The sequence below is a fragment of the Centropristis striata genome, chromosome 3, assembly GCF_030273125.1.
Source record: "Centropristis striata isolate RG_2023a ecotype Rhode Island chromosome 3, C.striata_1.0, whole genome shotgun sequence".
Classification (NCBI taxonomy): Eukaryota; Metazoa; Chordata; class Actinopteri; order Perciformes; family Serranidae; genus Centropristis; species Centropristis striata.
Window position 1 is genome coordinate 2,438,330 of NC_081519.1, and position 14,652 is coordinate 2,452,981.

Genomic DNA, 14,652 nt, shown 5'->3' on the forward strand with positions numbered 1-14,652 from the left:
GTGTCTTTTTTTGGTCATTTTGTGTCTTTTTTTGGTCATTTTGTGTCTTTTTTTGGTCATTTTGTGTCTTTTTTTGGTCATTTTGTGTCTTTTTTTGGTCATTGTGTCTTTTTTTAATCATTTTGTGTCTTTTTTAGTCCTTTAGTCCAACATAAAATGTGATTTTGAATCTTTTTTTTTAACTTCCAAAACACTATCATGCTAGTCTGATGGAGGCAACAAGTCTGCCTTTAAGAATCAGACTATTTAAAATGTTGACCTGATGCAGCAAGATGGAAAGTCACGGGGTCACCAAAGTTATTATAATTCATCCTGAGGGGAATAGGAATTTCTGTATAATTTGTGCAAATCCATTTTGTAAATGCAGAAAAAAAAAAGGTAAGCTTAACCAAAACTGAAAAATAAGTAGGCCTTTTTCATGGAACAAGAAATGGGTTAACAACTTAACTCTATGGAGTCTTGGGCTATTTTTGAATTCTTTTCATGTCTTTGTAAGTCATTTTGTGTCTTTTTTTTGGTCATTTTGTGTCTTTTGGTGGGGTTTTTTAGTCATTTTGTGTCTTTTTTTGTCATTTTGTGTCTTTTTTTTTAGTCATTTTGTGTCTTTTTTTTAGTCATTTTGTGTCTTTTTTTTAGTCATTTTGTGTCTTTTTTTTAGTCATTTTGTGTCTTTTTTTGTCATTTTGTGTCTTTTTTTAGTCATTTTGTGTCTTTTGGTGGGTTTTTTTTGTCATTTTGTGTCTTTTTTTGGTCATTTTGTGTCTTTTTTTGGTCATTTTGTGTCTTTTAGTCCTTTAGTCCAACATAAAATGTGATTTTGAATCTTTTTTTTTTACTTTCAAAACACTATCATGCTCAATAAAGAATTTTAAATGCTGCAAATGTGCATTAATTTCAGAGTACACTGAGACATTAAACTGCATAATTTTCAATTAAATTCTGGAAAAGTTGGTGTGTACATACAGTAGTGTATGTGCGTCAGTCTGAAACCTTTGTTTTAGGACAATTAGTGCACATGTCAACCTGCCATCAGTAAACACAGTAGAGGAGTGTCACTATATACGCTAGGCTCAATTTCCTTTACAATGGCTGCTAAGCATTATGGGTTACTGTCTCTTGGCAACAGTCTGGAGGAGTCTCAGCATTAACAACAGGAGCTGGAGCAAAAGGATATAAATAGACGAGCAAAGAACTGTTTGATGAAATGATTAGGCTGTTTTTTTCCTGTAATCTTCATCTGATTATTTGTTTGTGACCTTTTGAAGGTGCTACAAGTCTGATTGTTAGTATCGCTGTCAGTGACTTGGTATGAATAATGTCAACGAATGACATCACGGCTGAGACTGTTCCCATAAACGGCCATTTCTCTCTCTCTGCCACATACATGATGAAAATATTCTCAAATGTGTTTTTATTCCCTCCACCATCCACACAGTGACTTTCTGCCTTAGAGACATGGAGCAGATCATCAAGCTGTGTGACCTTTAACCACATGATATAAAATACAGTGTAGACTGACCATCTTCTCAGTGACCGCCTTAATTATCTACTGCAGCTATTCTCAACCTTGGTTTTCATCTTTTTTGGTCATTTTGTGTCTTTTTTAAACTAATTTTGTGTCTTTTTTGGTCATTTTGTTTCTTTTTTTGATCATTTTGTTTCTTTTTTTGGTCATTTTGTTTCTTTTTTTGGTCATTTGGTGTCTTTTCTGATCATTTTGTTTATTTTTTTGATCATTTTGGTTCTTTTTTTGATCATGTTCTCAATTTGTGTCTTTTTTCAGTCATTTTGTGTCTTTTTGTGGTCAATTTGAGTCCTTTTTTGCTTAATTTTATGCTATTTTTTGATCATTTTGTTTCTTTTTTTGATCATTTTGGTTCTTTTTTTGATCATGTCCTCAATTTGTGTCTTTTTTCAGTCATTTTGTGTCTTTTTGTGGTCAATTTGAGTCCCTTTTTGCTTAATTTTATGCAATTTTTTGATCATTTTGTATCTTTTTTTGATCATTTTGTGGTCAATTTGAGTCCTTTTTTGCTTAATTTTATGCAATTTTTTGATCATTTTGTTTCTTTTTTTGATCATTTTGTTTCTTTTTTTGATCAAGTGGTCAATTTGTATCTTTTTTGGTCATTGTTTTATTTGTGGTAATTTTGTGTCTTTTTGATAATTTTGTGGTCAATTTCTGTCTTTTTTTGATCATTTTGTTTCTTTTTTTGGTCATTTGGTGTCTTTTCTGATCATTTTGTTTATTTTTTTGATCATTTTGGTTCTTTTTTTGATCATGTTCTCAATTTGTGTCTTTTTTCAGTCATTTTGTGTCTTTTTGTGGTCAATTTGAGTCCTTTTTTGCTCAATTTTATGCAATTTTTTGATCATTTTGTATCTTTTTTTGATCATTTTGTGGTCAATTTGAGTCCTTTTTTGCTTAATTTTATGCAATTTTTTGATCATTTTGTTTCTTTTTTTGATCAAGTGGTCAATTTGTATCTTTTTTGGTCATTGTTTTATTTGTGGTAATTTTGTGTCTTGATAATTTTGTGGTCAATTTCTGTCTTTTTTTTGATAATTTTGTTTCTTTTTTTGGTCATTTGGTGTCTTTTCTGATCATTTTGTTTATTTTTTTGATCATTTTGTTTATTTTTTTGATCATGTTCTCAATTTGTGTCTTTTTTCAGTCATTTTGTGTCTTTTTGTGGTCAATTTGAGTCCTTTTTTGCTTAATTTTATGTAATTTTTTGATCATTTTGTATCTTTTTTTGATCATTTTGTGGTCAATTTGATTCTTTTTTGGGTAATTTTGTGTCTTTTCTGACAAATCCCAAAGTATCAAGTTGTTACTCTCCAAGGAGTCTCTGTCTTGAAGTTGACTGTTACACACTCAGGAGGTCAGAATGGACCTTTAAACTGATAGCAAAGGACTTAGATTAAAAGGAACAATAAAATATTAAAATATATATATAAATGCACAGACAGAGAGATGTTTTAGTTATTGTCTGCTTCATTATTTGTCCAAAATTCGTCGTATCAACTGAGTTTGTCTGATCTGAACTGTGAGATTCTGTTCAGTGAGACAACATGCAGGTTAAATTAGGGGTCATAACATTAAAAAATGTTGAGAACTACTGATCTACAGTAATTATACTGCCTCAACATTAATACATTATTTAAAAGACACTTAAACCACACGCTAAATTATGCTCTTAAGGTCTTCAACTCTTTGAAGACACAGCTATCCCTGCTGACTTTCCATCTTTTGGAGCTTCAAGCTCTCAGCAATAAAAACGGTCACTTTGACCATTTTACTGCGAGCAATGAAAATGTTTAACTAGTTCCGTTTAATAAAAAGGAATATTTACTCTGAGAAACACAGCAAACAGTAACCAACTCTTGTTTGCGCAATAAAAAGAAAAAAAGGCACACTAGGTTAGGTTGATTAGCCGACTGAGTAATGAAACCTCCCTTTACTGAGTCAGACTCCCTCAGTCAACAAACGTCCGTTAACAAGACACTGAATCCTACTAAGCTCCATATGGAGGACGGAGCTGACAAAATTAAATAGTAAACTAACTCAATATGGCATTAAATGTACAAAAAAAATTGTAAATAAACAAATGTATGCATCTTCTAGCACAACACGACTTGTCACTAGCACTTATTACTGCACTAAAGGCTCTTATTGCACTATTCCTTGATTGTTCCCCTTTTTTCCCGTAAGTCGCTTTGGATCTGGTCTGAAAAATGACTAAATCTAAATCTAATTAATTGATGTGAATTTTTTTTCCATTTTAATGTTTTTTATTTACCTTTGTGCTAATTCTCCTACTTCTGTATCATTTTCTTTCTACATTTCTTTATTAATTTCTTCATTATATAAAAGGAGATGGCTGCTGCTGTGTCTTTTTTTGGTCAATTTGTGTCTTTTGTGGTCATTTTGTGGTCAATTTGAGTCCTTTTTTGCTTAAGTTTATGTAATTTTTGGTCATTTTGTGTCTTTTTTGGTCAGTTTGTGTCTTTTTTTTATCATTTTGTGGTCAATTTGTGTCTTTTTTGGTCATTTCGTTGCCTTTTTTGGTCATTTTTTGTCTTTTTTTTTGTCTTTTTTTGTCTTTTTTTGGTCATTTTTTATCTTTTTTTGGTCATTTTGTTTCTTTTTTGGTCATTTTGTTTCTTTTCTGGTCATTTTGTGTCTTTTTTTTGGTCAATTTGTGTCTTTTTTTTGGTCAATTTGTGTCTTTCTTGGGCCATTTGTGGTCATTTTTTGGTCAATTTGAGTCCTTTTTTGCTTAATTTTATGTCATTTTTTGGTCAATTTGTGTCTTTTTTTTTTGATCATTTTGTGGTCAATTTGATTGTTGTTTGGATAATTTTGAATGACGTATCCTAAATGATAAGTGTTGTAAATATATCGTCTCCATTATTAAAATGGTCACACTCACCCTTCTTTGTGTCCCCAGCAGCCACCTCTGACAGGTATCTGTAGTAGTCTCCTTTCATTTTGAGGTAGAACACCTTGCTCTCCGACTGAGATGCGTTGACAATGAGGAATTTGTCGAGCAGGTTCTGAAACAGACAAGACGACAAGGAAGGTTTAAAAACAGAATTATGAAGATCGACTAGCAGATTATTCTGTCTATTCCTCATACAGGAAAAAAACTGCCAGTACAAAAGTAAATAGACTTGATTACAGATTATTTGTGTCTCGCCACTGCAGCCTTTGCGAAATCAAGTGTTTGTTTGAGGCGTGGCGTTGAAGTTACCAACCGTGTGTGACGTGGAGGGTGTGGACACACACACACACACACACACACACTGCATAGTTAACATGTACGCCTGCACTGCTGGTTACCAACGGCTACTGATAAGAATCAGTCTTTGGTGGAAAGGCACTGAAGCTGCTGGTCTTTTGGCGGTTCTTACCAGCACATTGAGGCTGCAGGACGCTTGTTACATGGTAGATCTGGTTCTATTACAGGGATGGGCAACTTAAATGCTGCAGGGGGCCACAATGTTTCATGTTCACTACCACAGGGCCACATATAGGAGCAGCACTTAACCAGATATGATGAAACTGACATTTTAAATATGTTTACAGTGCAGTATCTTAACATATTTAATGCTCAAATGCATGTATAACAGTATAAATAGGAATACAAAAGGTTTGAAGCAAATAAAAAATAACCACTTACTGCGATTTCTTTTTTTTTTCAGTGCAAGAACAGCAGACCAACATTAATTGCAAGAAGTAATTTTGTGCATTTTTACACTGCACTTTAAAGATTTCATGCTCAAATGCATGTAGTTGTACTGAGGGCCACTTCTAGTGAGGGTGCGGGCCGTATGAGGCCCCCGGGCCTCCAGTTGCCCATCCCTGTTCTATTTTATCCGTTTACTGAAGGCATGACTTCCCTGTTGGGAACCACAGTATTTTGACTCCTGTGAACTACAGAATGTTGTATATCAATGAGCAGGACTAAGTTTTGCATCAATGCAATAAAGTACCTTGATTTGTCAGGTGTCTAATTTGCTGGATTTGACAAAATTGCAGTTATTTCATCCATTAATAGTTTGTTTTTTTCATAAGTTGTACCATTTTGCTATATGGGTCAATGACGTGATCTAACCCAGTGTCAGTTGGTGTAACCAGTCATTTTTCCCCCATAAAAATCAGATTATATATACAGGAAAATAAATGTGAACTAAAATGAGAAAAAATACAATCCACGTTTCCATTGCTACACCATGGTATATAACACTTTTACATAATTTGTCAAAACTTTTGAAAAAAAATGGCTGTATTTAGAATATGTTCTGCTCAATATTGACGAAATGTGTAAATGTAGAAATACTAAAAAAAAAAATTAATTTGATGTTTTTAAAAATGAAATTATATGTATAAGTCCACTTAAATACAATGTAGGTGGATGAAGTATTTAATATTCATCTTTTGTGGTCTGAAACAGTTAACAATATATATATCTATATAGATATATATATATATAGAGATATAGATATATATAGATATATATATATATATATCTATATCTATATATATATATCTATATCTATATCTCTATATATATATATAGATATATATAGATATATATATATATATATATCTATATCTATATCTCTATATATATCTATCTATCTATCTATCTATCTATCTATCTATCTATATCTATATATCTATATATCTATATATATATATATCTATATATCTATATATCTATATATATATATATATATATATATATATATATATATATCTATATCTATGCATTTTGTTAACTGTTTCAGACACTTTTTGTACACTTTCACCCATCTCTGCTCCTCCAACTGTTTCAGTGCCCACTCAGCATGAGAAGCGAGGCAGCAGTCAGAAGTCTGTAGTGGTTAACACGCCCACCAACAGCAGTGTGATCAACCAAAAAATGACAAGTACGAGTGTTTCTCCTCGCCATCCAGCAGTGGGCAACACGTTGTGAGCAATGTTGCACCCACACCGTTTGTTCCTCAACATCCAGTTTACAGCAGGGCTTAATCCCGACACAGCACCACGGTTGAGTTTTAGCCTGCATGCACGTTATTTTTCAGCATAACGTTGTTGGAATAAAACAGCTAACAGACTGCAGAGTGCTGCCCTCGGTGAAACAGGAGGTGATAGAAACTGACAGCAGTCAACACTCACACTGAGCAGGAAAGGAAACAACGCTGGAACATGTCTTGGCTTAATTAAAAGCAATTCATATTTTTAAATTCAATTTTTCTAGACTATTTAAAAGAAGAAATATCTGAATCCCAAAATTGAAAACAGAATACCTATCCAACGAATGAATATCCCAATAGTTAACCCATTTAAGCCGGGAAAGCATTACCGCATTTCTACCGTTCTTGTGTTATTCTACCATTAAAGGCGGGAAAGCAGATACGTCGTTTTGTAGTATTTGTGGTTTTTTCCACCTATTTTCAGTCTCTTGGCCAATGAAATGCATCAGAATACATGTGGGAGTGTCACAATGCAACATGGGACTTTTCCAGAACTTTGAAATCACCAAAAAAAGAAAAAAATGACCACAAAAATACACAAAACGACTAAAATAAGAAATAAAATGATAAAAAAAGACACAAAATGACCACAAAAAGACTAAAATAAGAAATAAAATGACAAAAAAGCCACAAAAAGAAACAAAATGATAAAAAAAAAGACACAAAATGACTAAAAAAAAAAAAGACACAAAATGACCAAAAAAAAGACACAAAAAGAGAATACATGTGGGAGTGCCGCAATGCATCATGGGACTTTTCCAGAACTTATAAATCATGGTGAAGACGACTATAGCGGAGGGAGCTCAGATATAACAGCTATAAGCTCTCAGATACTTTATGAATTTCATTTCTATCTGCTACAGAGGCTGAAAAATCTATTATTTAGTAGGAAGAGTTGACACTTCTGTTGAATCTCCAGAAAAACTTCAGGTTTTAGGGGCTTATTTTAAAATCACCCAGAGGTTTTACAGGCATTTTAGGCCTAAATGGGTTAAATATTTACACCTAGCCCTAGTTTGTAGTCGACCTATCAGTCTAAAATAGAAGTTACAGGAAAATAGCACAAACAATCTCTTCCCGAAGTCAAAACAGAACAAATATACTGTGTATTGGGGATTTATATATTGATGATATTGGTCTAATCAATAGGTAATAGCTGCTAGATGATGTCAGAGACGTATTTTTGGTCCTGCGGATGCATCAAAGCGATCCTCTGCTGAGCGTCCTGCTGCTTTAAGGACAGCCTGTCTCCATCCGTCCTTCCCTCCCTTCATTCCTTCAGCACCACATCACTGCAGAGGCTTCCCGTTTGACCTTGAAGATATTATTAGAAGCCTGCTCAGGCGCTAAAAATCCAAGTCTGGATTGACCTTGAGCAATTTGTCTTGTAACCTCCTCTCACCTACTCAGGACCTTCCAGTGTGACGCTTGTTCATGAGGAACTGAAACCGTTTTAAAAACGCCACAAGGTATTTTTTCCACATGCCTTCTGACAGGATCTGAGCTCCACATTTTGATCTGCTGAGTAAGACTCAACTCACTCTAGCCTCCGTCTTGTATGTTAAAGCAAAACTGTCCACAAATTAACCTGGTGCTGAAAGATAAAGACACGCTGGGTTCCTGAGACTGGAATGGCAGCTTTTTGGTTATCTAGAATCTATTTTTAACATAAAAACCCCCAAACTAGTGGCACACTGGTGGCCTGGAGATTAAGGCTTTTTGCCAAGGGCACCTTTTTCATCAGCACCCCATTGGGCCACTGCAGTAGCCTTATTGAAATTAATGAGTAGGCTGTTTTTTGTTTTTTTTTACCCATTTAAGCCAGGAAAGCATTACTGTATTTCTACCATTAAAGCCGGGAAAGTGGATACGTTGTTTTGTAGTATTTGTGGTTTTTTCTACCTATTTTCGGTCTCTTGGCCAATGAAATGCATCAGAATACATGTGGGAGTGTCCCAATGCAACACTGTGATTTTTAAAAAAAAACTTTCTTAAAGGTTTGGACAAATAAACTCATAAAAGCCACAGGTATAAGCTCTCAAATACTTTTTGAATTTCATTTCTATCTGCTAGAGAGGCTGAAAAATCTATTATTTAGTAGGAAGAGTTGACACTTCTGTTGAATTTCCGGAAAAACTTCAGGTTTTAGGGGCCTATATTAAGGTTTTTCAGGCATTTTTCTAGGCGTTTTAGGCCTAAATGGGTTAATGCAATGCTGCTGTTAAATATGGTTTTATTCTTTGGTTCAAAGAAGGTCATGAGCCTAAAGGTGGCGATATGTTAAAAACAACTAGTTTGTACGACATCGTCAATCCAAGTCGGAAGGCAAACCTGTCTATTTAAATATATCTTTTAGCCATTTTCCCAATCTTTATTTTAACCCATTTAAGCCAGGAAAGCATTACTGTATTTCTACCATTAAAATCAGGGGCGATGTTGTGTTATTCTACCATTAAAGCCGGGAAAGCAGATACGTCGTTTTGTAGTATTTGTAGTTTTTGTCCACCTATTTTCAGTCTCTTGGCCAATGAAATGCATCAGAATACATGTGGGAGTGTCGCAATGCATCATGGGACTTTTCCAGAACTTATAAATCATGGCGGAAGACGACTATAGCGGAGGGAGCTCAGATATAACAGCTATAAGCTCTCAAATACTTTTTGAATTTCATTTCTATCTGCTACAGAGGCTGAAAAATCTATTATTTAGTAGGAAGAGTTGACACTTCTGTTGAATTTACAGAAAAACTTCAGGTTTTAGGGAGTTATATTAAAATTGCCCAGGAATTTTAGGCCTAAATGGGTTAATAGAGAAAGGGAGAAAAAGGGGGTTGAGATGGGAAGTCATGCAACAAAGGACTGAGGGTCGGACTCAAATACGGGTCTCTACGGTAAAGACTAGCAATAAGCCACCAGGACGCCCCCAGCACACCTGTTTATAGCTGTTCCACTGGCTTCACTCAAAGGAGTGAAATGACTAGTTTACATAGGGGCGAGATGCAATGTTTGGTTGGCATCTCACCCTGATGAGTTGGGTCGATTGCTTGTTTTGCCATCTGGTCCAGTGTACAAGCGTACACCGGTTAGATTTCATGTTTTGGAACAGATTTCACTGAACCAGCTTTTCGTCATAATGACACTTAGTTTTAATGCCGGTCCAACCCTTAGTTGTTTAAATTGCTGCTTACTCAGGGTTGCTTGAAATCCTTGAAAATGCTTGAATTTAAATGTTGTATTACCCTGATGTCGATCCTACGTGTGATAAATGTAAAGGTGCTCCTGCCTCACTACCACGTGTATTGGACATGTCGGTCTTTAGGTAACTTTTGGACATCGGTTTTCCATGCACTATCAGAAATCCTTCATCATCATATTGGGCCCAATCCCTTGACTGGTATTTTTGGCATCGCTCCAGATTTGAATTTATCTAAAGCTATGCTCCAACTTTTTAGCTTTTGCCTCTTTACTAGCCCGACGAGTTATTTCACTTAAGTGGAAGGACACAGCTCCTCCTTCCTATTCACATTGGCTCAGAGACATGATATCCTGCATGAATTTAGAAAAGATTAGATACACTATTCGGGGATCAGAGAATAAATTCCACAAAATACGGCGCCCCTTCCTGGTATTTTATGAGAAACCTTCAACAATAATTTCTGAGTAGAGAAAGTGCTTGGAGTAGAGAAAGTGCTTGGATTTTGGATAAAGTGCTTGTAAATGATTGGAATTCTTCCTGTATTTCTCTTGTAATCTGACTATATCCATCTCTAGACTATAGATAATCACATGTTCAATGTAAAAAATAATGAGTATCTATCTGAAATGAAGAGCGTTCCTCCTAAAAGTGTAACACCATCTCTGTTGCTATGGTTCAGTGAAATCTCCTCCTTTTAGTATGTAAGTACTCATCTAAAACATGCAGTTTACAACAGGTGGAAGATACTGGAAAAGCTTGAAAATTTACCTTGGAAGTCCTTGAAAAATGCTTGAATTTGACCACTGCTAAAGTCTACGAACCCTGCTTAAAGGTCTTTTTTTTTCCTTTTTCTGTTGGCATTCCCACCACCAATAGGAGTGCTGAAGTGATGTAAGTTAGAGGGAGGTTAACAAGTCAAAATCCTGTTGTATTTTCCTCCTGCAGAACAGACTGTAAAGACGGGACCTAACTGGTTTTTGTCAATTTGTCCATATTTTCTTCAGTTTCTGTGTTTTACATTCTGAGTTGTAGTGTTTTCTGTGTGGTGTCTGTTATTTTAAAAAAAGGAAAAAAGGCTGTGTGTTCATGTGTACTGGAAAAGCTTGAAAATTTACCTTGAAAGTCCTTGAAAAATGCTTGAATTTGACCACTGCTAAAGTGTACGAACCCTGTTACTTCATACAATTGTTCATGGAAGGGGCGGCTGTGGCTCAGCTGGTAGAGTGGCTGCCAACTGATCGGAGGGTTGGTGGTTCGATCCCCAACCATGGCAGCCCATGTCCAAGTATCCTTGCACAAGATATTGAACCCAAAATGTCTCCCGATGCTGCGTTCATCGGTGTGTGAATGAATTTTTTTGGACATTTGTGTCTTTTTGGGTAATTTTGTGTCTTTTTTAAAGTAATTTAGTTTTTTTCTGTCATTTCGTGTCTTTTTTAAATTATTTTGTGTCTTTTTTTAAATAGTGTTGTCTTTTTTGAGTAATTTTGTGTCTTTTTTTTGTAATTTTATGTCTATTTTTAAGTAATTTAGTTTTCCCCCCCCCCCAATGGTGGCAGGTGGCACCGTTTAGGGTAGCCTCTGCCACCAGTATGAATGTGTGGGTGAACGGGTGAATGAGCGCTGTCTGTAGTGTAAAGGGCTTTGGATAAAAGCACTATACAAGTGCAGTCCAAGGCATTTACAGCATTGCACTCTGGGAGATAGTGGCCATCTGAGAGGCACTTCCATTGGAGCATAGCTGTGACTTAAAGGGCGTGTTGAGATCGACAGCAATGCTCAATAATCAATAATCACAGCTTCTGAAAACATGCAGAAGCATCTGGCACCTGGTTTGACTTTTGCCACAATGCAATCTATCATCACCTACAGACAGTACAGTGCAACAATCACATGCAAACACATTCTGGGTGGATTGCCTTGCATGGAAATAAGAGTAATTCTACCAAAAAACAAAAAAAAGCTCAATAACAACCTGCCTATGAGACAGGGGGGATAGTCACCATACTGCAGTAGTTCTCAACCTTTTTGAGTCGCGACCCCCAATTTAACATGCATGTTGTCTGTGACCCCCACTCACTGAACACAATCTCACACGCACAGTTCAGATCATACAAACTCAATTTATATGACGAATTTTGGACAAATAATGAAGCAGACAACAACTAAAACATCTCTCTGACCAAAGATTACATAAAATTAAGCAAAAAAGGGCTCAAATTGACCACAAAATGACAAAAAATGACCAAAAAAAAGACACAAAATGGCCCTAAAAAGAAAAATGACAAAAAAAAGGCACAAAATGACTAAAAAAAGACATAAAATGACCAAAAAATTAAACAAAATGACCAAAAAAAAGACAAATTGACCACAAAATTGTCCAAAAAAGACACAAAATGGCCAAAAAAGACACCAAATGACCAAAAAAGACACAAAATGGCCCTAAAAAGAAACAAAATTACCAAAAAGACTAAAACACATTAACACTTTAACACAGTGGAGACAGAGCTGACTTCCAAAATGATTTGGCGACCCCCAGAAATCATCTCGCAACCCCAATTGGGGTCCCGACCCCAAGGTTGAGAACAGCTGCCATACTGTACACTTTCTACAATATCCATGTCCATTATGAATAAAACAAGTGCATTCACTTAAAGCAGCTTAAAACAAATTCTCGTTTTTCACTTTCGGATCCGGCCAAATTATTATTCAGAAACTATAAAAAGGAGGATGACTGGGAAAATTCCTGCATAAGATAAAATACTGTTACTGGGGTATAGTCTCATAGCACAAAAACACCCCATTTTGTTTTTAAACCTACATACAGGCAGTCCACATCCCCCTCTACACACACACACACACACAACACTACATGCGACTTCACATGACTTGTGCTGCCTTTCTTGTCAGGAACAGGCAGATACTCTCTTGCCTCGGCACCATAAAGGCACAAAAATAAAGCAAAGATACCCAAGTGAGGTAGCAAAAAAAAGAGGAAAATTAAAGCTTTGTTTGACTCAACAGCTGCCAATACTGCTGCTAGCAACAATATCACTTCCCCCCACGAGTAAACTTGTGACTGGTATTCTTTCCCCTGCCAGGAGGGATCAGTGGCTCTTCCTCCACTGCTCTCCCCGTAATAACTTCTCTACCACTCATAGTCTAGACAGAATTGTCCAAAAAGTGAAAGTGAGGAGCATTTATGGGGTACAAGTCAGGAACCGGCCTACTTTACTTATTCCAAGGGTGCTGCATAAAAAAAAAAAATGGTTCCCAAGTGAAATTTTGAGTTTTTGACCTTCTCATTGTTGAGAAGGTCAAAGGTTGGACCATTTCCCCTTAGTTTTATTGTCAGTAGGCAATCAAAGATGAGGAAATTAAGTTTCTAGATCTATAGTCTAGGGTCAGAGCAAGGATATAGTGGAGGCTCAGTGCCTTTTTTATGTATATTTATATATATGCAAAATATCAACTTTTAAGGTGAAATTAAGCATTATTTGTGTGTTTTTTTTAAAGCCGACATAAATATTCAATCGATATCACTTTTAAATGTTCCAGTTGGTATTTTGCATATATATATATATATATATATATATATATATATATATATATATATATACACTACCAGTCAAAAGTTCACTCCAATTTTTCCAGTTTTTTATTGAAATTCAAGCAGTTCAAGTCAAATGAACAGCTTGAAAGGGTCCAAAGGTAAGTGGTGAACTGCCAGAGGTAAATAAAAAAAGGTAAGCTTAACCAAAACTGAAAAATAATGTACATTTCAGAATTATACAAGTAGGCCTTTTTCAGGGAACAAGAAATGGGTTAACAACTTAACTCTATGGAGTCTTGGGCTATTTTGTCCATTTTTGAATTCTTTTCATGTCTTTGCAAGTCATTTTGTGTCTTTATTTAGTCATTTTGTGTCTTTTGGTGTCTTTTTTTGTCATTTTGTGTCTTTTTTTGGTCATTTTGTGTCTTTTGGTGTCTTTTTTTGGTCATTTTGTGTCTTTATTTGGTCATTTTGTGTCTTTTGGTGTCTTTTTTTGGTCATTTTGTGTCTTTTTTTAGTCATTTTGTGTCTTTTGGTGTCTTTTTTTGTCATTTTGTGTCTTTTTTTAGTCCTTTAGTCCAACATAAAAAGTGATTTCGAATCTTTTTTTTACTTTCAAAACCCTATCATGCTCAATAAAGAATTTTAAATGTTGCAAATGTGCATTGATTTCAGAGTACACTGAGACATTAAACTGCATCATTTTCAATTAAATTCTGGAAAAGTTGGTGTGTTCTAAAACTTTTGACCAGTAGTGTATATATATACACACATAAAAAAAGACACTGAGCCTCCACTATATCCTTGCTCTGACCCTAGACTATAGATCGAGAAACTTAATTTCCTCATCTTTGTTTGCCTACTCACATAAAACTAAGGGGAAATGGTCCAATGACTGAGCAAGATGAGCAATTTGGTGGCCATTTGATACAAATTAGAAGGTCAAAAACTCAAAATTTCGCTTGGGAACCATTTTTTTTTCAGCTCCCTTGAGATATGTAAGGTAGGCCGGTTCCTGACTTGTACCCATAAATGCTCCTCACTTCTTATAGGAGGCCTTTATTCTGAAATCCATCTAGACTATCATCCCTGTCCACCATCTCCACCCATCTTCTCCTTTCTCTCTCTCCATCTTCACACCCCCTCGCTCCCTGCCGGCCCTTCCCCGTCTCCCTCCGTACCAGCACGTCTTGGCAGATTTCTTGGAGTTCAGTCTCAATCTTCATACGGTATTCGCGAGCCATCTGCTGTTTCTTCTCGTTCCCCTCCGTCTTCTGCTCGATGCTGGAGATGACGCGCCAGGATGAACGGCGAGCCCCCACCTAAAGGCAAACAACAACAACAACATCAACCAAAAA

At 35.7% G+C, this 14,652-nt stretch overlaps 1 protein-coding gene across 1 annotated transcript in view; it reads right to left on the reverse strand.

Moving 5' to 3' along the window:
* Positions 1–14,652, reverse strand: part of ywhaba (tyrosine 3-monooxygenase/tryptophan 5-monooxygenase activation protein, beta polypeptide a) — a 38,286-nt gene that overhangs the window by 11,742 nt on the left and 11,892 nt on the right. The window contains exons 3-4 of the mRNA XM_059330262.1: positions 14,476–14,616; positions 4,437–4,560 (exon numbers count right to left, since the gene is read on the reverse strand). Of these exons, the coding sequence (XP_059186245.1) occupies positions 4,437–4,560; positions 14,476–14,616 (265 nt within the window). The remainder of the gene's footprint in view (positions 1–4,436; positions 4,561–14,475; positions 14,617–14,652) is intronic.